Source organism: Lactuca serriola, chromosome 7 (genome assembly GCF_051521515.1).
Source record: "Lactuca serriola cultivar US96UC23 chromosome 7, Lser_US96UC23_V15, whole genome shotgun sequence".
Taxonomy (NCBI): Eukaryota; Viridiplantae; Streptophyta; class Magnoliopsida; order Asterales; family Asteraceae; genus Lactuca; species Lactuca serriola.
Genome location: NC_136414.1, coordinates 23669393 through 23695424, shown reverse-complemented (window position 1 = coordinate 23695424; position 26032 = coordinate 23669393). Strand labels below are relative to the sequence as shown.

The following is a 26032-nucleotide window of genomic DNA, read 5'->3' as shown; positions in this document are numbered from 1 at the left end:
GTCGAGTGTTGTTGTCGCCTTTTTCGTTGCAAATGAAGATGAATACCAGCGGAGGCGTTGTGCAGTCGGTCGTGGAGAGGGTCGAGTCACAGTCGCCATGCCGCCGTGGTTGTTGCTGCTGGATTACGCACTCACCGTTGATCACTATTACCTTCCTAGCTGGGGAAACGAGCCATGGAGGAGTCGCTACCCTCGGTTGAAGCCGATGCCACCATTCCTTCTTCTTCGTTCTTTTATGTCGTCTTTCACAGCCACACCCGACTTTTTCCAGTTTGGTTTCAACCACCGCCATTAACAGCTGCCGTTGCCATGTTCGTCGACGACAACCACCGTCTGTCGACCTCCGAAATTCCGCCATCAAGCTGCCGCCAACCACTGTTGTTAGGTGACGCATGGTGTGTACAATACATGTGTGTCTTTACTTCAACCAATCGTTTGGTGCTATAGGTGTTTTGTCTAGATGGAAAAGCCACTGCCACCATCGTGAGGTGGTGGCTGCCGCCATGTGCTACCGCCGGCCACCACTAGGTGGTTGTGTGTGTGTTTATATTAGTGTGTGTGTGTGTGTTTTATCGAGTGGTATATTGTAAATAGTGCCAAATAATAGTAGAAATCTCAAACCACCACCGTAAGGTGGTAGCTGCCGCCTCCTGCTGCCAGCGTCCGTCGTGTCAGGTGGCGGTGTGCTTTGCCTTGCCATGTTTGATTCTATTAGGATGCTTGAAACCCTAATGGGCCCAATGAAGCCCTAATGGGCTTAGTGAAATCATAACGGGCCTAATGAACCCTAATTGGTCAAAGGGCCTAGCTATTAGGCCTATTAGGCTAAGATGGGTTGGAAACCCTAATTAGGGTTTGGAAAACCCTAATTTGGGCCTTATCGGGACCGCAACGGAATTATTTAATGAACTTAAAATATTAATTAATAATCATTGCAAATTAACCTGAGGTCGTGTGGGACTTAATGGATTAAGTCCTTAATGGGTTAAGAAGGAAAACTTAACCCTAATCATTATCTTATGTGAAAACCCTAATTTCACTTGGGCCTTGAGTTGGGCCTTTCCATTGGGCTTTGGTTATTGGATTATTAATGGGCCATCCAAGAATAATTATATGAATTACAATATGTTGATGGGCTTAGGGTAAGGCCCATATGAGGGTTTGGGCCTAATTTGGAAAATTAGGCCATAGATGGGCCATAGTTTGGGCCTTAATGATTATATGATATTGGGCCATTAGAATGTCAAATGTTGGACTGAAATAAATGGTTGGGCCTTAGAGTGAGACCATGTAAAGATTTGGGCCCAATTTAGAAAATTGGGCCATATAGGCTTTGGTCCATGGTTTGACTTTTAGGCCTTTGGATTTGGCCTTGGACTGAATAAAGCTAAGTTAGGGTAAAGTAGTCTTTTACCCCAAGTATGGAGTTGTGGTTATGCATTGGGACCCAAATATTAATTGGGTATTGTTTGATGTTGGCAATTCGGGAATTTGTCAATCAGCAGCTGGAGTTGCATCCGCATGACTTCATCAGTGCCAGGTGAGTCTCCTCACCATACCAATGGGTCTACGGCACCAATGTCGGCCCATTTTATAATATGTGATACACTAGTTTAAGTTGTATTATGTGGCATGTTAGCTGGTTATGTGATAGGGAGTATGCTTTGTGATTATGTGGTATGCTAATTGATTATGTGGTACGTGATATGCTAGTGGTCTTTGTGATACTTGCATGGAAGACCTCGGGGGGTTCCCGGGGCACTTAGTTGTAAGACCTTGGAGGGTTTCCTTGGCATCCTAGGTCAATACCTCGGGGGTTCCCGAGACACTTAGGTGTAAGACGTTGGAGGGTTTCCTTAGCATCATAGATCAAAAACCTCGGGGGGTTCCTAAGGCATTGGGCTAAGACCATGTAGGGGTTCCCATGGCACCCGGTGTAAGACCCTGGAGGGTTTCCAGGGATTCCCTATATGTTTATGTGCATGGCTGGTGTAGTTGATATGATTTACGTGAGTATGTGAATAAGACCTTGGAGGGTTTCCATGGCATCTTTATATGTGTATATGCATGCTTATGCGATTTTTACGGTTTATGTGTTGTTATAGCTGATATGGACTATATGGTTATGTGGATTGTGTGGGTATGCCCTGGGGAACTCAATAAGCTTCGTGCTTATAGTTTTGTTTATGGTTTCAGGTATCATCGATTTGGAAAAGAAGGGCTCGAATTGATCGCAATGCACACGCCTATGATTTCTGCAAAGAATGATTTTGGGATAAACTCTGATAAATATTTTACTTAATGATGATTTGAAATGTTTGAAATAAATGGTATCAATGCTTTAGCTACATTTAAAAATGAAATTTTTACCCTTGATTTTTTGGTCATTACAAGTTGGTATCAGAGCCTTGGTTTGAGGGATTCGGACATACTTTCGGGTGAGTCTGAACTCAAACTGAGGATCTGTAAAGTTTTCAAAAGAAAAATGTTTTTAAGTAAAGAATTTATAAGACAAGAAAGGGTGTGGTGCATGCAATCAACCGAGCTCAAGTAAGTTTCCCCATAATACCCATGTATGTTATCTATTATGAATTGATTAATGAATCCGAGAATCGCAAGCTAGTTAGGGCTAGGGGAGATGCCTTTATATGTTGCATGAGCTGGTAGACTTGCATGCTAGTGTTGAGTAGTCAACAATAGATTGGCCTGATATGTGATGCTTGTAGCCTTGGGAATATTTTATGCCGTGCTAGAATGAGAATGATTATTGGTATTCGTAACTGCTACGTGTATGCTTTTAAAATTGTACACGGTTAGGATCTCATAGCCTTAGAATAATAGATTTGGCCTTATTTCCTGTTCCTTGTTTGGTTGTGGTCCTAGGGTAGAGTCTATTATTCGACAATCTATTAGATCCTGTTATGTGTATAATTTGCATGCATAAGGCAGCCGACAGTGAGGATGGATGGATGTGGACAACGCGAGTCGCGACATGTGGACGGAATGTTCTATGATAGTTCTTTGGATCGGAGTACTACTGCATGAATGCTGTTTGCTTTGTGTTTTGTGGAACTCTTGAGTGATGAGAGTCAGCTACTAAGTGGATATGACTATATCTGGGAGGTGGATGGCTGGCATCATGGGGAGTTCTTTAGCAGCTGATGGCATGGCGAGGTCGGGAATCTAGAAAATCCTAGGATATGATTCAACAGGTTAGTAGTGAGCATTAGGACTTGGGTGCATCATTTTGAGGAAGTGACTTGGAGGATTTGAGAGGATTGTCGAGGAAAGTATGGATAGGTGTGGAAGGTAGTATTGGGCCCATACTACTGAAAGCACATGATCCATACTCGAATCGGTGAGAGTCTTGGAGAATCTGAGAAGGTTTGGGGAGAAGTTTGTGACCCGGTTTAGGGACAGAGGATGTTCCAGAATTCCAGTTGTTGAAGCTTAGCCATTGGCAAGTGAGTTAGTGAGCGTGACAGGGAGTCAGACCCTGAAGGATATGATTTCCAAGAGGTTGCAGATGCGAGATCGAGTTGAAGCACCTTGAGAAGAGAGGTTCGCGCTAGGTGCGTATAGTAGAGGGTCCCGGAAAGAGACCCATGACTTCTGATCATTGGGTGAAAGGCCAGCAGGGCCGGAGTCAGTGCAGAACATACGGGAAAGTGCACAAGGGAGTTTGTCGCTCCAAGGGTTTAGGTTGCTACAGGGTAGCGGGGTTGATCATGTCAGCAGAAGGTGATCAGGATTCCTCCAGATTGTTGGCAGTGGACTATTAGAAAGTAAGAAAAATTGGGAACCTGAATCGCCTCAGAATTATGAGTGAGCGGGGATAAGTTAGATCTCGGGTCGGTTCTCTGCTATTACTTGGGTTATCAAGGATTGTAATATGCCATTTTGCATGCCGAAAAGTCCTTGATGAATGTACAAAGGGATGTATTTTTCGAAGTGGGTTCCGTGTGTACCGTTATCATTCCGTATTTTGTCAGGATCTATATAGGAGTAGTGTTAAGATGATATCGTTAGAGTTAAAGCAATAATTCTCCAAGGAAGTTAGAGTTCAATAGTTCTGTCATTGTTAGGTATGGTCGTTAGCTGTCTACGGAAGAACTTTGGAGTTCAAGGCACTACCATTGCTAGGGAAGGACTGGTAGCATGAAGATAGTGGAGTCAGTTGCGGGTGTTAGATGTATAAGTGTTCGGACATTGGATGCTCAAGAGAAATGTACTTTTGCATAGGTTGTGTTCAGTGGTGTTGCAAGATTTGAAGTAGGAACGAGGATTCGTTAGCTAGGGTGAAGATTAAGGCCTCCAGTTATTAGCATGGTATATGGATTGAGGTGTCAGACTAGACCAGATTTCAAGAGTACTCTTCAAGATTTCAGAGGATGGGCGATTTTAGGGTTTAACTGGTGATTGATCACCAGCATTGGTAAGCACAAATTGTCATCATCAAATTACTGGAAAGCAAGAAGGACTGGTGATCCTTCAAATCTCACAAGCTGTGAAGAGCCGAAGCTAAGTGGGGGAGAATCGATCAGGTACTCAAGAGCAGAAATAGGTGTGAGACTAGGATGAGTTTCACATCCCCGTCAGGGAGGAAGGCGGTCGAGTAGTCGTTTAGATTGAGGATTGGGTGAGTTGGGAGTTTAGAAAAATGTTCCAACGTTTGGGTCACACTTTTCCTTGGCATCAGATAACATGTTTCAGAAACCAGGTTAGAGTTCCAGATAGGACTCAAGTCTAGTTGAGTGTTAGGTCGAGTGCGTGTTTGACCTATATGGAAAGTGTTGTAAGACTGTAGGGGTAGTCGTAGCATTCACTAGCGATCAGGTAGTATGGAAAGTGTTGTAAGACTGTGGGGGTAGCTGTAGCATTCACTAGCAGTAGATAATGTTGGAAGTGTTGTAAGTCTACGGGTGCAGCCGTAGCATTCATAGGGTTAGTAGATAGTGCTAAAGTGATGTAAGTTTGTGGGTGTAGCCACAACCTTCACTTGGTTGGTAGATATCATGAGTGCGTTGATAGGACGCAGAAGGAAGAGTAGTACCTACCGGTTCGGGTGTAGCAGTGAGGATATGGAAATCTACGGGTTGGATTTCGGAAATGTTGGATATAGTGTCTAAGTCCATAACTTTATTTGGTATGTACTTGACCCGACCCATCATGGTCCATTTGGGTTGCATGGCATTGCAATACTTGGATAGACTATATGAGAGAATAAGGCACTTATGATTATTAATATATTATAAGTTCTAATATATTAATAATAGTATTATTTAATTAGTATTGATCAAGTATTAATTTGGTGATCAAAGTGAGGCTAATTAAATATATAGGGTTGATTATGACAATCATCAATTCTTTTATGGTGGATTAATGATCCTTGGTTTATGGGTTTGATTATAACCATATGGAGCTCCATGGATAGTCCATGGGAGTTACAAACCCATGGGTCATGAGAAATGAAGAGTCATGACAATTAGGGTTTACATTTGTAACTCCTAATTATGACACACTATAAAAGAAACCCTATAGCATGCAAAATCGGCACTAGAGTGTTTCTAGAGAGGGCATAACCGATTTTCAGGTGTAAGAAGTATTCTCTTAAGTTATTCCAAGTTTTGTGGTGTTGTGTGAAGTATTTGAGGCACAACATTTGGGGTGCTAGGCTCACAAAGTCTTGAAGGAATCCAAGCAACAACAAGGTATGTATTTCCACTAGTTTTATGTTTTATGTAATCCCCATGCCATGCTAGTTAGGAAATAACCTTGAAAAAGAAATTTGCATGTATATAGAGAAAACATAGATTCAAGGTTATTAGGGTTGCATGTACACTCAGGAAGTGTTAGAATGCTCAAAACCCATCAGGAATTTCCCAGATGGATTAGACCTGATTGAGCCAATGATGAGGCTGTAGGAACGCCACTACGGTTATGAGGTCAGGGAATCAATGGACTGCGTAAGGCCAATGGGATATTAGACTACCATTGGTCGGGTAGCAATCACTTTTAGCCTTGGATTTGGTGACGTCAGGATTTGATGCATGGACCCGATCGGTTGGATCGGGAGGTTGTTAGAGCCACAACGGCATGATAATTGGTGGCAACTAGTTCCAGAGCAGGATTTCGCTCAGAAGTTGCATGGATCAACTATGTGTGAGCCTTTTGGCTCCATAATCGGGTTGGAACCTGGTATTTCAGATTATTGTCGAACAAATTGAGACCAGGAAGGCCTCGGTCGATTTTGGAAATCAGTCATGTAGCAGCATGTTGTTTCAGACAATTTCAAAGACTGGGCAGTATTAGTAGTGGTGTTTTAGGTTACATATACGAACGGAATAGCTAGTTGAATGCGAAGTGACAAGTCACTCATAGCGGCATTAGCTGAGCCTTAGCCAAGTATGAGGGATCTGCAAGGATGATTGGGTCTGTGACCCTGTTTTATAGTGGGGATCTTGAGTTATCAGAAGTCGAGTAGTCAGTTGAAGGATAATCGGGCTGGGTTCAACGATACTAATACAGTATGAACGGTTTGTCAGGGAGTCTGGCCACCTCGAGACTCTAGATTTCAAATAAAGTAGACATGATTCCGTTGCAAGAAATTCGTTCATATGTGGATTTTAGGGCTTTGCGAAGATTGGTTACGGCTACCCTGGGAAGACTAGGGTGTGCCCAAGATGGTGACCGCGTTACTAGAATTGTTGAGCGTGTAAGTAATGATAAGGAATGATTTCGATGATAAAATCTAATTTAAGTGGGGGAGAGTTGTAACACCCCGTTTATTTAATAAATAAATTAATTAATTACTTATTGTATAATAGCCCTAAAATCAATAATTATGTAGCAAGGTGTTGGTTTTCGGGAGCCAAAGGTAACAATTTTATAATCAATAATTATGTAGCAAGGTGTCAGTTCAGGATTAGTTTTGTAAATATTTATGAAGGCAAGGGCTATATGGTAACTTTTGGGACTTAATTTGAAAAGATTTTGGAAAACTAAGGGCTGAAGGGTAAATTATGGAATTTAATTGAAAATAAATTGTAGAGGGGGGGAGCTATTTGGTAATTGTTGGATTGATTATGAAAAGAGTTACAAGAATAGGGGTGTATTGGGTAAATATGAGATCTGTTTTGAAAAGATTTGTATGGAGAGGGACCATTTGTGACATTATCGTAAATTAGCTTAGGGTGCCGGGTATTTAGTCGTTGCATAAACCCAACCCTAGAAGGTATCACCAGCCACCACCCTCCTTATACCTTCCCTTTCCCAGTCGCCACCTTCCCTTCTCCTATGTTCCGGCGTCGCCACCACCGTATCGAGGTCGTTAGCTGCCGAGCCAAGTGTTGTCGTCGCCTTTGTCGTTACGGATGAAGATGAAGAACAACAGAGGCATTGTGCAGTCGGTCGTGAAGAGGGACGAGTCACAATCGCCATGCCGTTGTGGTTGCTGCTGCCAGATTACGCGCTCGCCGCAGATCACCGTTACCTTCCTTGCCAGGGAAACGAGCCATGGAGGAGCCGCTACCCTCGGTTGAAGCCGCTACCATCATTCCTTCTTCTTCGTTCTTTTCTATCGTCGTTCACAGCCACACCCGACCATTCCAACCACCGCCGTTAATTGTTGTTGCTGCCGTGTTCGTCGACGACAACCACCGTCCGCCGCCCTCCGGAATTCCGGCATCAAGCTGCCGCCAACCACTGTTGTTAGGTGACGCATGGTGTGTGCAATACATGTATGTCTTAGCTTCATCCAATCTTTTGGTGTTAAGATGTGTTGTAGGTGTTTTGTATAGCCGAAAAAGCCACCGCCACCACCGTGAGGTGGTGGCTGCTGCCATGTGCTACCGCCGGCCACCACTAGGTGGTTGTGTGTGTGTGTGTGTTTATATTAGTGTGTGTGTTATCGAGTTGTATATTGTAAATGGTGCCGAATAATAGTAGAAATCTCAAACCACCACCATAGGGTGGTGGCTGCCGCCTCTTGTTGCCACCGACCGTCGTGTCGGGTGGCGGTGTGTGCTTCCTTGCCATGTTTGATTTGATTAGGATGCTTGAAACCCTAATGGGCTTAGTGAAATCATAACGGGCCTAATGAACCCTAAATGGTCGAAGGATTAGCTATTGGGCCTATTAGGCTAAGATGGGTTGGAAACCCTAATTATGGTTTGGAAAACCCTAATGCCATGAAACCCTAATTTGGGACTTGTCGGGACCGCAACGGAATTATTTAATGAACTTAAAATATTAATTAATAAGCATTGCAAATTAACCCAAGGCTATGTGGGACTTAATGGATTAAGTCCTTAATGGGTTAAGAAAGAAAAATTAACCCTAATCATCATCTTATGTGAAAACCCTAATTTCACTTAGGCCTTGATTTGGGCCTTTCTGTTGGGCTTTGGTGATTGGATTATTAATGGGCTATCCAAGAATAATTATATGAACTAGAATATGTTGATGGTCTTAAGGTAAGGCCCATATGAGGGTTTGGGCCTAATTTGGAAAATTGGGCCATAGATGGGCCATAGTTTGGGACTTAATGATTATATGATATTGGGCCATTATAATGTCAAATGTTGGACTAAGATAAATGGTTGGGCCTTAAAGTGAGACCATGTAAAGGTTTGGGCCCAATTTGGAAAATTGGGCCATATGTTTGGCTTTGGTCCATGGTTTGACTTTTGGGCCTTTGGATTGGGCCCTGTGCTGAATGAAGCTAAGTTAGGGTAAAGTAGTCTTTTACCCCAAGTATAGAGTTGTGGTTATGCATTGGACCCAAATATTAGTTGGGTATTGTTTGATGTTGTCAGTTTGGGAATCTGTCAACCAGCAGCTGGAGTTGCATCCGCGGGACTTCAAGAGTGTCAGGTGAGTCTCCTCACCATACCAATGGGTCTAAGGCACCAATGTCGGCCCATTTTATAATATGTGATACACTAGTTGAAGCTGTATTATGTGGCATGTTAGTTGGTTATGTGATAGGGAGTATGCTAGTGATTATGTGGTATGCTAATTGATTATGTGGTACGTGATATGCTAGTGGTCTTTGTGATACTTGCATGGAAGATCTCGGGGGGTTCTTGGGGCACTTAGGTGTAAGACCTTGGAGGGTTTCCTTGGCATCCTAGGTCAAAGACCTCGGGGGGTTCATGAGACATTAGGCTAAGACCATGTGGGGGTTCCCATGACACCCGGTGTAAGACCCTGGAGGGTTTCCAGGGCTTCCCTATATGTTTATGTGCATGGCTGGTGTAGTTGATATGATTTATGTGAGTATGTGAATAAGACCTTGTAGGGTTTCCATGGCATCTTTATATGTGTATATGCATGCTTATGCGATTTTTACGATTTATGTGTTGTTATAGCTGATATGGACTATATGGTTATGAGGATTGTGTGGGGTATGCCATGGGGAAATCACTAAGCTGTGTGCTTATAGTTTTGTTTATAGTTTCAGGTATCATCGATTTGGAAAAAGAAGGACTCGGATTGATCGCAGTGCACACACCTATGATTTCCGCAAAGAATGATTTTGGGATAAACTCTGATATATATTTTACTTAATGATGATTCGAAATGTTTTAAATAAATGGTATCAATGCTTTAGCTACATTTAAAAATGAAATTTTTACCCTTGATTTTTGGGTCGTTACAATTTAGAAGTTATATACTTTTGAATCTTGAGGTGATTCAGAAGGAAATAACAAAATGGATAAGTATATTGTCTTAATTGGTTGAGAATGTGAAACAAATACTTTTCAACTATGCTTTGATGGTTTAGGGACATATAAGGGACCTTAGGAACAACTGGTAAAAATGTTATAAGAGTTATGATAAGAGTTCAAATTGGAGACGCATGCAAACAAATCAATACTTTTTGAACTAAATAAATTGGTGAATTTTACCTAAAGTCAGTGGCAGCACATGCACCTATTGTTAAGAGATCAGTCAATGGAACATGAAATGATTCCGACCAAGCCAACTGTTGGAGACAATTTGCTGAGGGTGTCCCCCATCGGTAACTTCCTGTAGGAAAATTTAGCTCAGGGAGGCCATTAACCTTCACCTGAAACGGTTTCTTGAATGCTTTCACCTGTTCACTCATCAACTTTTCCAGAATTTCCTGCGAAACTCCGTGATTAACTACTTGGAAAAAACCCCATTCTTGCGCAGCTTTAGCAATTTCTTGTTTGCAATCCTCACGCTTGAAGCCATATATGTTCAAGTGGCTTAGATCGATTAATGGCAGCTCAAACTTGCACTCTTTGGCATTGTGGGAAAATTCTATTTCATGGTCTCCAGGGCATGGTCCATTGAAGAAATTATCATCAAATAATTTCTTGTAAAATTCTTGGAAGGGTGGATCAAAAGGTTCCATTTGTATGGTCTGAAAAAAAAATTGGAAATTATATTGAGTTGTTAATTAAACCCTTGATTGCATAGAAGTGGAAGGACAACCACATCATGTTATAGTAAACTATGGTGAATGTATTTATTTTTTTAGTTAGATTTTGTTGAAGTGAATTTTGACTTTTTTTTTCCAAACAATACATAGAATTTGGACGACAAAACTCCTATTTGATTTCTTAGCTTTTATATATATATATATATATATATATATATATATATATATATATATATATATATATATATATATATATATATATATATATATATATATATATATATATATATATCAAATAAGAATAATTATCAAATTTAAGAACGTGAGAACAAATCTAGGTCACTTTATCTTTTAATTTAAATCATACAATAATATTTATATAAATAAAACAACAGTTAAAAAACTTCACTCCGCTTATCCTCTACCCACCCACCTATCTTATAAATATCTTTTATTTCTCTCTAATTTTTTCTCTACCACTTCTCTCATCTTATCATCGTATAAGAGACCTACCATATTGATCATTAGACTACCCTTGGAACCACCTCACCACCGCTGAACCATCAAATCATGACCATTTTTCTTTTTTCAGATATGTTCGTCTCTACCCTTCCCCTCATCCGAAACCACCTCTATTAACCTATTCTCTTCCTAAATGACCTTCCCCTGCCTCTTCTCTTCCTAAACCGCCTCGCTCACCATCACTACTTCTAATCTAAAAGAGGTAACGGTGAGATGTGAGAAATAGGGAAGAAAGTATGATCTTAGTAAAACTATATAACCATAAAATAGAAAAATAATTTAAAAATTAATATTTATTGTAATATACATTTAACGGTAATGTTGTAACACAAAAATATCAATCGTTCTTTCTAAACAATGCTAGATAGAAAAAAATATCAATCGTACATGGTGTTGAAAAGATATCGTTTCCCTTTCAATGACATTATTTCGAGCAATATTGATTAATGAAAACTTAACAACAATTTTATTTTTAAGCAATATTAACCAATGAAAACTTAACTGCTTCCTAATTTCAACAAAGTTTATATTTATCAACTTTTCTAAATGACATCTTAATTGGAGGTTTAATTTTTAATTTACGACTTAGCAATTCATTGTGATATAAGTAGCCTTCCCAAAATTTGATAATACACAATAGAATTCAATTTACCAATTCTCGCGCAACCAAACATTTTAGAAAACAAATTACAAAATCTTAATTTTTGACATCAACGAAAAGATAAACAAATTGATATTTTGTTGACAAATTTAAATTTCATAATCAATTACTCAATTCACTCTATCCAAATTTGGTAAAAATTAATGGTGATTTCAACATTCCATAAAAATATTACTTGTTTGTCTATGCTTCATTTGTTTGTATATCAAGCTTTAAATTATATACCTCTTAAATTTCAAGATTTGTGAAATATGCTTTATAATATAGTTAATATATATATATATATATATATATATATATATATATATATATATATATATATATATATATATATAGTCAAGATTAGGATCTTAAGATCCTACCAAAATAACATAATTTTAAATTTAGAACATGAGAAATACACTTTCATTAATCAGTTACCATTCAAAATTTATAAAATGTTTATAGCATTAGTTATAACACATGTTGACAACATTATACACTCAACACAATCATATTAGGTCAAATAAAGTCATGAACAATGTAATTTGAAAAACGAATGAACATGAACAAGAAAACGTATTCGTTTATCCGTTCTTGTTCATTTATTTGTTTGACTAACTTAAATGAACGAACATAAACAAATTCTTGTTTGTGTTCATTGGGTTCGTTTACAACTTAAATAAAAAGCATACCACTAAAAGTCATAAAAATTGGTAGTAAAAGTGTATTTTGTTGGTACCATCTTATTTTCTATTTCTATATGGGATTGTTTGTTTGTGCTTTGAAGACTACATATATTTAGGAACCAAATTTAATTTTCTTGATTTTTTTTTAAAATATAGGAATTTATGCCTACATGTATGTAGAGTTGTCAAAAAGTCATGTGGGACCCCGTTTCCATAGGGGCTATTTCTTGTTTGGGGGTATTTATTAAAAAAAATCATGAGTGGGGACAAGGTTAACCTCCGTTTTAATTTCGGGGCCGGTGGCGGGGGTCAGCAATCTCGTTCCGAAACCCCCATGGGGACCCCGTTAATAAATTATACATATATTTATATATATTAGTTATATAAATATAATAAACAATAACATGATTTTGAGCTTTCATAATTCAATAAAAAAAACATGTTTTTATGTTGTTAGTATAATGTTTTTAAGATGACATAACTTTTTTATTTTTAACATGTAAAATTATGCTATAAATAATTATTTGTTACCTAAATAGTAGCTTCCTTTTAGCCCAAACAACAACTTCTTTTAGCCCAAAAAATGCATCCCAAAATCAATCGGGAGCGGGGGAACGGGGGCGGGGGCAGGGGTAATAAGGGGGATTCAAGGGCGGGGGTAGGAAGGTTGGACATTTTGGGGGCGAGGGCGGGGATGGAAGAACGTGGAAATTTCGGACGCGGGGGTGGGGGATGCACTCCCCGTCCCATTTGCCCCCGTTGACATCCCTACATGTATGTCATTTTGAGTCATTGTCTTATTTTCTGCTAACATATAATCATTCGGGAGTTCTATGTATTAGATGATGATATAAATATACAATTTTAGTCACAAGAACAAGAAAAATAATATTAAGTTACAAAAATATGGAAAGGAAAAAGAAAAGGGACATACCTTTTGTTGATATTGAACCACTAAATGAAGAAATCAATAAAATTGTAAGGTAATTTCTCAAATTCTATCAACTATTTTTGAAGGTGTGATAGTTTGATTTATCACACTTGTGAAGTGTTAAACTACTGAACAAGAAAGAAATCAGAGTGTTCTTTAGTCCTTTTTGGTAAATTCCAAAGTCAATATTAAAAACCTTATAATTTAATAGGTAAAAATTCAGGACCATCGAATTTAAAATTTCTATTGTTGTAGGATCAGATCTTATTCTTATGATCCCATATTCGATCTCATATCGAGAACAATCGTATTACGATCCAACACATTTTTGAATAATGTGATCTTAGAACCCTACAATTACATTTGAATGTACACATATACAAATCCAACATATTTTAATGTGTACATAAGCATTTGAAAATGTGCACATATGAACATTACAAAAACAAAAATAGTTTTTATATCATTTTTTTAGTTTCAAATGAGCTAGACGAGGAGATTAACGTCATGCGGTGATATTTGGAGCGAAAAGATTTCGATAAAAAAAACCTTCTCAAATTCACATATAAATATTATTTCTCAAAATAGCATTTCACTATCTCTCTCTCTCTCTCTCTCTATATATATATATATATATATATATATATATATATATACACACACACACACACACCAGACGAATGCGTGCGCGTTGCACAGAAACACCTATATAATTGAAATCTTTATAAATATATGTTTTTTTTAAATATAACAATAACATTGTTAAATTTGATATAATGATTCGTATGTTAAATTGATATAATATATTGATTATTTTAAATTATATGATAATATGTACATCTATTATAACTACATAATTTTAATCGTTTGAATGACTTCTACCCGTGAATTACTCATGAATAAAACTAAATATAATATATGGTTTAATGTTATTTACAGTTGTTCTTATTGTTAATTAATTTTTTAAAATTTATTTGCTTAACGTTTTAATTATTATCATTATAATTATTTAAAACATCAAACATTGTTTTTTATTTTAAACGTAACAATATAATCATTTATATATAGTTATTTTTAACTATTGTTATTGTAAGTTATTTTAAGCTACTTACTTGAAAACTTTTAACGATTATAAAAATATCTTTAGGAAATATTTTAGTTAAATTGAGATTATAATCTACTTTTTGCATTTAGCACTACAATTTATCATTTTGAACTATTCACAAAATACTCTTTGAGGTTTTTAACTAGAATGAAATTTATATTTAAGTTGACACTATATTAATGTTATATTTAAATTAACAGTTCAAGTATTTGTCCAAACTGTTCAAAAGTTGTAGCTTTAAGCTGATAATGACTTACATACAAGATACAACAACATATTAAATATAATAAATTAAGTATCATATGCTAAAAGGTAAAGACATAACTTTATAAATAGAAGTAAAATATATTATTTTAATATTTAAATTTAGTTTATTTATGATTACATATTAGATTTGATATTTATTTAATCTTATTAACCAACTTATAATCATTATTAGAAATACTCTATAGTTTATCACTTTTAACTATTTACAAAATATTCTTTAGGTTGTTAAAGTTCAAGTAAAATTTATATTTAAGTTGACTCTGTAATGTTATATTTGAATTAATATTTAAGTATTTTATACAAATTGTTCAAAGGTTGTAGCTTTAAAATGTTAATGGTTTACATCCAACAATATATTAAAACTAATAAATTAAGTATAATATGATAAAAGTTAAAAAATATAACTTAATAAGTAGAAGTAAAAATATTCTTTTAATATTAAAATTTAGTTTATATATGATTACACTTTAGGTTTAATATTTATTTAACCTTATTAACCAATTTATAATCATTATCAGAAAGAAATTGAAAAGTCATGAGAGTTTTAAATGAATGTGGTGAAGATGTGAAAGAAAAAATGTTTTCTTTTTAAGTATATATATATATATATATATATATATATATATATATATATATATATATATATATATATATATATATATATATATATATATATGAAATAAACATATTAGCCTTTTAAAGATTTTTCCCACAAAATAGCCATAATTTTCACATACTCTATTTGTAAAAGTCATAGTGGTTGCGAATTCTTTTTATATTTCCATAGCTCAACACCTCCAAAAATCTAGGTGGGCTACAAAAATGTTTTTTTCCTGAGATTTTTACAGGTCACCATTGTGATCAAGAGAAGTTAAGTCGTAAATGATTATTATGATGTTATTTTTCATCATTTTTGTCGGAAAACCTATTTTGAAATTAAAAATGTATGACGTCCATACATCTAATTTGAGAGTCTAATATGTCTATGGATGACAATCGGTACAAATAAAGTGTTAAAAAAAAACCCAAATAAGTTTTTCCATTTTTTCCATAGACATATTACACTCCATATTTGAATGTTCGGATGTTATATACTATTTTAGCTCCAAAATAGATCACTCTTTGAAAAGTATGAAACAAAACCTAATTTTTATCATTCATAAATTTCATAGTAGAATTTGTTTGACCTGTTTTTTATTTGTTATTTTGTAACTAGTGTCATCAATAGACATATTACACTCGCAATTTAGATGTCGAAAAATCATATATTTTTATCTTTAAATTAGGCTCCTTAGTGAAAATTATATAAGAAACAAGTGCATAATATTCGTATACAAACTTCATAAAAATTATTATACCATTTGAGTTCTTCCCGTCATAAGGTGACATGTAAAAATATTAAACAAAAAATTGTAAAACACAGTCTACCTAAATTTTCGCACTTATGTACATGCAAAATTTTGAAAAAAAAAACTTTTTTGCATGCTACCTAAATTTTCACAATTGTTAACATATGGAAATGTCCACAGACAAAAAAGTGAAATTATTGTCCACAAAAAAAAAAAAAAAAAAAAAAAAAAAAACTTTAATCGTTATCTCATATACTCCCTCCGTCCCTAAATTATTCTCCACAAACAAAAAACAAACAGATTAAATAAACATTAATTACCAGTAACTTTATACAATAAAATGACAACATTAATTATCAGTAACTTAGTTGGTTAAGTAATAATGAGAGGGTATTTTGGTAAAAATATTATTTATTTTTAAAAGTGGACTATTATTTTAGGAAAAATCAAAACGGAAAGATGTACTATAATTTTGGAACGGAAGAAGTATTATATATTAAAAAAAAAACTAAAATTAAAAAGTGAAATTCCTTTTTATATATGATTTGCTTTGTCTATTCAAATATGATATCATAAAGTTATAATTAATTCAAAAAGTGATTTTGATCATTTAATGCTTATAAATCGAAGCTTCTTTAAGTGACTATTTGATCTATTGATATGTTGTTCAAAAAAAAAACCCTAAGAAAGTGACAACCCAACCACATAAGTCGAATACAAATATAAATCTACATGAGTTTTTTTTTTTTTTTTTTTTTTGTTAACCTTTGTTTCTTTAATAAATTATATTGTTTATGTTAGTGAACATTAACAATTATATTCGAAAAATTATATTGTTTATGTTAGTGAACATTAACAATTATATTCGAAAGAACATAAAAATATAATTACACATTTAAAATTAATTTTAAAATTTGATTGTAATTTACGGTGACGTTTTAATATTTTCTTCGGATCCAAAAGTTTTAAAACTTAAGCTTTTAGAAGTTTTATTTTAACTCTCGTAGGGTTTATAATACTTAATGAAATATAAATATTGAACATAAACAAACTCAAACGAACGAATATGAATAAATGTTTATAAACATGAATTAACAACCAAGAACATTTTTTGTGTTAATTCGTTTAACTAAACTGAATAATTTTTATTTTCAGCCATTTGTTTAATAAATAAACTTCCCGTCAAATTGTTAATCAACAGTTTGTTGAATTTACAGTTCTCTTACTACTTTAAAACTATTAAAGTAGTAACTTTACTTAAATAAATATATTTATAATAGTTTTTTTTTATCATAAGTTATTAATATAAGTAAATTTAACAATATGCATTTTAATTATTTAAACAAATTAGAAATCATCTAACAATATTTAAGATCCTACTTTTGGTTAGTAACTAGTAAGTTCAATAGTAAATTTTAAATATGTTTTTTAATGTAATGTACTTAATATACAAAATACTTATTGGATTTAATTATATAAAAGAAAAATTTGCTCAAAAGTCACCATGATTTCACAAAAATCCAGTTTTGACATTGCGTAAATCATTTTTATTTCAATTTAGCCTAAAAAGTCCTTTTCAACAAAAAGATTTTTTTGCCTTGTAGCTTTTTGCAAAAGAAGGTTTTAAAATGTATCTGGATTATCTTTTGAGGGAGCAAAGGCTAAAAAGCCAAAAGTCACAAAAAATCATAATTTCTAGCTTTTAAAATCACTCATTTTTCTTCATGCCAAAAAGTCATTCTCAAAAGACTTTTAGAATTATCAAACACCTTTTCAGGCTTTTACCTTTTTGGAAAAGCTAAAAGTTTAAAAATTATTTTTGAAAAATAATCCCAAACACCCTCTAAGCTTTTAATATTTTAAAATATTGGCCACTTGATCAGTTAACCTAGTTACCGGCTGATATGACATACTGACATGTCAATCTTTGATGACGTGACATCATGATATGTCACTATCTAATTATATGGTCTTGAGTTGATATGATGACACGTAAAAATTGAAAAAATGTACCACATAAGATATTACAATGTCACTATCTTCAATTTTGACATTAAGTTTTATTTTATTTTTTCAATTTTGATACTTCATTTTTTCCACTTTGAATATCATTTTTTCCAATATCGTTCAATGTTGACAGTTTCCTATTTGAAATCGTGTTATATATATATATATATATATATATATATATATATATATATATATATATATATATATATATATATATATATATATATGACATTTGAAATCGTATAAATACTTTTTTTACATAGAAAAATCATAATTATTTTTATATAAATACAAGGTTTTTTTATATTTAAACCATCATGTTATGTATAAATATGTATTAATTGTATTATAATCATATTTTTCATTAGATACACAAGTTTAATATGAGATTGGAGGTACAAAGTGCACACTCAAAATAAACTAATTTGATGCCGGAAACATGAGGTTCTGGGGGTTGTTTTAATTACTAAGAGTTCGTGATTATATATATATATATATATATATATATATATATATATATATATATATATATATATATATATTCATGGTTTTTGGTTCTTGCAAATATACTTATTCTTCACTTAATATTACTATGCAAAAATCTTCTCTTAAAGAACATCAAATAAAAGTATTATGTTGTTCTGAATTTCAAAGTTTGCATGAAATCCGAATTAATTTTTGTTGAACTATCCTAAATATGGTTACATGTTAGTTCATGAATTATGGTCGAAATAACAAATTTTTGAAAATGTTTTCACAGACGATCCTTGAAATATCTAAGTTATAATTGATATTCGCTAACCTCTTTTTCTAGCATAAAAAACAAATAAAAAAAGAGAAAACTAACAATAATAATAATAATAATAATAATAATAATAATAATAATAATAATAATACAGTCACACGACATATACTACATGAAATATGATTTTTTAGGTTAAATATTACAATTTGTCATTGAATTTGAATAATGTACAGCTACATATCATAAATAGATTAATCGACTAACAATGAAAAGTAGAAAATAACAATGAAAATGTAAGTTATATTGATAAAAACATAACTAAAAGAGTAAATTATTGAAATCGTTCTTGTGGTTTGGTCAAAATTGCATGTTTGGTCCCTAACTTTTTTTTTTGCACTCGGATCATCCCTGTGGTTTCATTTTTTTTGCGTTTTTCGTCCCTGTGCTTTGATTTTGTTGAATTTTTCGTCCCTTACATACATAAAGTTAGGGACCAAACATGCAATTTTTACCAAACCATAGAGACGAAGAATGCAACAAAATCAAACCACAGGGACGATCCTAGTGCAAAAAAAAGTTAGGGACCAAACGTGCAATTTTGACCAAACCACATGGACAATTTTAGTAATTTACTCTAACTAAAATGTATATGACCGATTTAATTACCAATCGCTCAGTTAGCAATTAACAGGTTCCATATCAACCATTAATTACCAATGATTCAATTACAAATGTCGTGCCAGTTAATATATATTTTTTATTATATTTAAAACATATTTTCATATGTTTATTTACATTTAAACTGTATTTTTACATTAAAATTACATATTCTTGTATAAAAATACATGCTTTACCTTACTTTATATATATATATATATATATATATATATATATATATATATATATATATATATATATATGGTTCAAATATTAAAAAACAAAAACTTACATTTATATTCGATTATTGGTATCAATATCAATTTGTTTCTTCTGTCACCATGGTATGCAACTTCTTTTTTTTTTCGATCTTCTTGAACAACTCAGAAAAGAAATAACAATCGTTATAAGGTTTAACATAATAATCAATTATTATTTTATATCTTATATTATATTATAAAACATATTAGTTATATGTTGAATTTTAAGAAGTATGAGTTATAAAGCTTTTTCTACAAATCAACTATGTATAAATAATTCATTAATTGTTACTAAAAGTTTGAAAACTTGAATTAAGGAAAGTAAATAAGAAATTCAATTTTAAGTAAAATGAAAATTCATTAATAATTCATTAATACTATCACCGTCGCTTTATAATATAATATATTTGTATATGCTTTTGTGATTGTTTTAGCAAGGGTATAAAATAAATTATTTATTTTGTAATTGAGTTTGGTGTTTATACAATTTAAGATATAATAATTGTTAACGAAATAAATAATTTATATGGTGTATTATATTTGAATTTGAAATATCTTGAAAATACAATGAATGATAAGATAAAAAAGTATAATTTCATAAGCTATATATATATATATATATATATATATATATATATATATATATATATATATATATATATATATATATATATATATATATATATATATATATATATATATATATATATATATATATATATAATAGTTCATTTGAGACGGACATAATTTTGTGAGATCGTAAGACCAAATTTTTTTGATTGAAATATTATGATATTCTATTGTTCGTAAAAATAGAATTTGTAATATATTCAAACATTATATGTTTTAGAATGTTTCAATGTAAAATATGTTAAAATTATTATTTTAAAATATTAGAATATTACACATATATAATTTTTATGAACACTGGAGTATTAGAATATTTCATTAGAAAAAATTGGTCTCACGGTCTCACTCTTATAAAATTAGGCCGTCTCACATGAACTAAACAATATATATATATATATATATATATATATATATATATATATATATTAGTTTATAACTCGTGAGATCCACAGTTATAAAATTAATTAAACTTTAATAGTAAAAACTTAAAATTATTAATCAATTATTTCAAATAAAACATTTTAAATAAATTATTAAATAATAGATATATTTTTTGTTATATAAAATTATAATTGTTGATTTAAATAAATACATGAAATTATATCACCTTATAATATATATATATATATATATATATATATATATATATATATATATATTCATTTTATTTTATTTATTATTCTAATGTTAAATAATTCAATGTAATTAGAGTGTGAAATTTAAAATTTGAAATTTAAAATGAAGAATAAATTGCTAATTTAATGAAATCTAATTAAAGTGGGAATCTAAAATTTTAAATTTAAAATAGATAATTAATAGGTTGACATATAACATGACGGGTGACATATAATATTAATAAAGATTTGTAATATTATGTCACTTGTCAATGGGAGAATAAACTCATTCATATATATATATATATATATATATATATATATATATATATATATATATATATATATATATATATATATATATAGGTTTAGGTTTAGGTTCTATACAAAACAAAAACCCTAAAAATCATAAAAATTCATAAAATAATAATTAGAAATCACAAAACTTTTTTTTGACTTTATAAATGAAAAAAAACGTAGTTTTTTTCTTCAAATTCGTTGAAAATTTTTTTGAAAAATAAAACAAAAAAAAATCGATTTTTTAATTTTTTTTTCAGCGATTTTTTCATGTATAAACTAAAAAAAAAGTTTTGTAATCTCTAAGTATTTTTTTTATGCATTTTTATGATTTTTAGGTTTTTTTTGTTTCCATATAACCATTTCCAAAATATATATATATATATATATATATATATATATATATATATATATATATATATATATATATATATATATATATATATATAGCTGATTTCAATCCACATTTCTTCATTGATTTCAACAATTTAATATTCTTAATCTGGGCAAGAAGCTAAATGCAGAGACAGAAAGGAATAAATATCAATTCTCATCGACATGCAACTATCGATTATTATAATGTAATATTTGTAAGCATCCATATAAGTTAAAAATCATGTTATTTTGGAATTATTTAATTTTATATGACTATTTAATTATAAATATACAATTTGAATTTATATGAATTATTAAATAAATGTTCATTTTATTTGTTATCTGATGCTAAATATTAACGAAATTAGTTATTTATCTAAATTCAAAGAGTTCTGTATAAAAGAACATTAATAAAACTCTATACATACAAATATCATTATTTGTTAGTAAACTTTATCAACATTAAATAGAAAATAAACATAGAAAAATTAATAACAATGGCCTATTTTCCTATTTTAACCCATCTCTGACGTGAAAAGTGAAAATAATTATTTATACTTGTTATTTATTTTTAATACCAAGTTAATTACTAAAATAAACAAAATGGACAATACATTATTCTGAATAACAACTTTTTGAATATTATCATAAAACATAATTAATTAGCTTTGCAAAATGTATATCAAATAATTTTTTTTTGATAAATTAAAATAGTTTTATGTATAGTATCCAATTCCTTTTTTGAATTTTATTTATTTATTTATTTATTTATTTATCCTAATCGACATTAGCATATTAGATGACTTCAATTTGTGAAAATATATGATTAGAAAAACTGACTTATTATAGGAAATTCATTTTATGAAACGAGTGTTCGTTTAATAATATTTGTTGAAGATATGATATTTTTAAAATATGGTTATAATTTTTTAAGAACAGGTAATACATATACTTTCTAAATCATACTTATAATCTATATGTTTGTCCATGTATGAGACTTGATCTCTCAACTTATTAAAAGATAAAAATACTTTTGTAAATACGATTATAGTATTATTGCATTTTGTGGATTCATTTTACATTAATTATTAGCAAATTTTATAAAACAAACAACAAAGTGACTAAGTGTTTGTATCAATTCACCATGTAATACACTCATAAAATTATTGATGCTATGGCCAATCCATTTCTAAACGTTATCAACCCACCCATTTTCCATATCCGATAGTTATCTAATCTTGACTCCAAACAAGGAATAAAACTACTCATAATTTATAATGTGATGTAGTTTAATTACTGAAGCAAGTCAATAACGATTACGACACAAATGCAAAATAAATATAATAAACATAAAAGCGAAATTGATGTTAAAAGAAAAAGAAGTGATTCGTACACAACAGTTTTTTGTCATACACAACAATTTATGTATTATAGAGTTGTATAATACAACATTTTAAAACATCAATTGTTGTAAAATGACAAACAATGGTTATTATCTCGCAACAAGCTTATTAAATTGCTTGTAGTCTAGCGATGTTGTTATTATTATTATTATTATTATTTTTAAATTGAATGTTCAAATTATGAGACATAAACATAATTAAAAATAGCTTAACGTAGACAAGATTTACCGATTTAAATTAAAATTCTGATAACAAATTCGATAATTGATGCCATTAACATAATAAAAAAACAATTTTAAACATGGAATTAGTTTAAAAACTGACATACCTTTTCCAAATCTTCAGGATATATAATAATTATGCAAAAACCGCAGTACAAAGCATTGTGAGAGAGAGAGAGAAAAAAAAAGTAATGAGATATAAAAATGCTTGGAAGGTTTTGTTAGATTTTATAGGGAAAGCTTTCCCAAGTCAAAATTAAAAGTCAATAAATGATTGGAAGTTATTGTACTCTAAAATTAAGGGCTAGGTTTAAAACGTGACCACGTTTCTTTTAGTTATATCATAATAAAGTGTTTTTTTTTATTGTTTTAGTAGCACATTTATATATTCAAAAAAAAAAAAATTATAAATTTAGCTTAATTTTTTATTGAATTTTTTTATAAAATAGTAAAAAAATTTAGGAGTTATCACGAATTAGTCATAAAAACTGTAGACGAGGGAGACTTATTTGTGGTTTCGTGTATTCAACTTTGATTTCGTCTGTGACGGAGCTTGAAGTGTTGATTTGGAGGTGTCGAAAATAAAATATGTATAAAATTGAAGAACAGAAAGGGCCAAAGTCAAATTTTTTAGTTTTAGGCCTAATATGTAAAAAATTTAATAGTTATGGGCTAGTTATAAAAAAAAACAGGGGGGGGGGGGGGTGGGCACAACCCCTCCTGACCCTATAGAAGCTCCGTCCTTGGATTTCGTCAAATCCAAACAAACACACCTTCGATTTCGTCTACAGGGTTGCAGTTTTGTGGCCTCATCTTCGATTTCATTCAACTCAATAATTTTTTTTTTCATTTCTAAGATGACAAAATCACGGTTGACATTTGGTTATCTACGGTTTCCTCTCATCTCAACTTCGGTTTTATGGCCTAGGTTTTTTCTATTTTTTAAATCCAATCTAAGTTACTATTGTATTATAACCTAAAATCTTACAAGCTACTAGTACATCTTTAGGGACAACACATAACAACAAGAAAATTGAAAAAAATCAGATAATATTAAGAACAAAATCGAATATAACATTGCCATATGTGGTGGTAAAAGTCTGTAATGTATAATCTGTGCATTACCAACTTGTCCCACTACAAATGGCAATGTCATCCTCAGTTTCATACTTTATATTAACTAATTTTTCCGATTTTCGTAATAAACGACCAAAAACTTACATATAACTAGTAAATAAGAGTATACTTGATAAAAAGCTAAATAAAACGTTACTTAAAACATTGTTTCATTCTTCAGCCATCAGAGAGAATCCGAAAGTTTAAGTGTAAAAAATGAGTTACAAAATTTGTAAGGTTTAAATATACTTGACTTTTGAGCCGCAAAATTCGAAGACGGTCTAAGGAACCGCAACTGTAACATCCGGATTTCCAGGTATAATATTTTATTCCTTTATTTTTGGAAGTTGTGAGGGGACTCGGCGAGTTGGTGTTTAAACTCACCGAGTATGGTCGCGGATTCGTATCCGGGTTCATAGCCGGACTCGGCGAGTTCATGAGTGGACTTGGCGAGTCCACGCTGTTTAATGAAACCCTAATTTCCTGGGTTTGGGACCTATTTAAAGACCCTTAGGGCCGTCATTTGCGGCTACCAAACCCCAGAGAGAAACCCTAAGAGATCTAGAGCGTTTGTGAGGAAGGAGAGGCCATTTGTGATCATTTTGTTAGTGAAATTGCAAGAAGGAGGAAACCAAGGCAAGAGGAGGCTGAAGGAGGTGTGATTCTGGTGATTTCAGAGCTCATAGACTTCATCTTGAGGTATTTTTCGGACCTTCTTCAGTTGTAGTGTTGATTTCCTAGAGTTAGGGTTCTCTAACCCCCTTTAGAGGATGGATTGTGGAGCAATTGGTCCCTTCTCGAGTTCATGCTTTGGATCTGGACTCAAAGAGGTCCAGAGACCTTAACCCTTGGGGCTTTTTGGAGTTATTTTGGGAGTCATGAACTTAGGATGTTATTTTAGGACTAATCACCAAGTAAGACCATCTAGATGCTATTTGAGTGTCAAGGTCTGAACTTTTCGTGATTATCATGCTTGGGAAGGTCAGATCTATGGATTAAAGGAACAGATGTAACCTCAGGAGGTCTATGGAGTTTGTGCATGGCATGAACTCGCCGAGTCCATAGATCAGACTCGGCGAGTAGGGTTAGTGTTTCCCGTAAAACACTCAGTGTGTAGACTTGCCGAGTTGGGGATGACTTAGTGAGTCAGGGGGGAATTAGAGGACTGGAGTTCAAGGCGGAACTCGCCGAGTTGTTCTTGAGACTCGGCGAGTTGAGTCGGGGTGGCCCCGCGATTCATGCCAGGTGTGACTCGTCGAGCAAGGGAAGGAACTCTACGTGCCAAGCGGGACTAAAGAGTTAGTGGACACGTGTAGACTCGCCGAGTCGCCCAAGTGCACTCGACGAGTCGGGTCAAAGTTTGACCGTTGACTTTTGTTGACTTTTAGGGTTTGGTCAACAGTGAGGCCTTTAAGCCAAGAGAGGGGTAAAATGGTCTTTTACCCTTCTGAGGGTGTTAAGAAAGGTTTGAGTATAGTTATATTTATGAGAGTATTTACTTTATGTGATTAGGCGGAGGCTAGATCATATTTCTACCGAGTCAGAGACTTACCGAGACACATGAGGTGAGTCTTCTCACTATACGTACCTAGAGTGGTATTATATGTTGACCAGAGGGTCCTACGTGTTATTTATGAGATTATGTGCTATATGTTATATGTATGTTGTACGATGTTATAAACCGGACCGGAGGGTCCAACGATACAGACCGGGCCGGAGGGTCCAACTAGCTATGACCGGACCAGAGGGTCCAAAGAGCTACGGGACTGGAGGGTCCCGCTGAGACACAT

General features: G+C 32.5%; 1 protein-coding gene across 2 annotated transcripts in view; it reads right to left on the bottom strand.

Moving 5' to 3' along the window:
• Positions 1 to 23303, bottom strand: part of LOC145063320 (gibberellin 2-beta-dioxygenase 8-like) — a 29710-nt gene extending 6407 nt beyond the window's left edge. The window contains exons 1-2 of one of the 2 annotated variants that reach the window (XM_079010910.1): positions 23234 to 23303; positions 9912 to 10393 (exon numbers count right to left, since the gene is read on the bottom strand). In XM_079010910.1, coding sequence (XP_078867036.1) covers positions 9912 to 10384 — 473 coding nt within the window. In that variant the 5' untranslated portion in view covers positions 10385 to 10393; positions 23234 to 23303. Of the gene's footprint in view, positions 1 to 9911; positions 10394 to 19618; positions 19700 to 23233 lie in introns of those variants that run through there. The other variant, XM_079010911.1, reaches the window with a different exon arrangement.
• Between the last annotated feature and the right edge of the window lie 2729 nt (positions 23304 to 26032).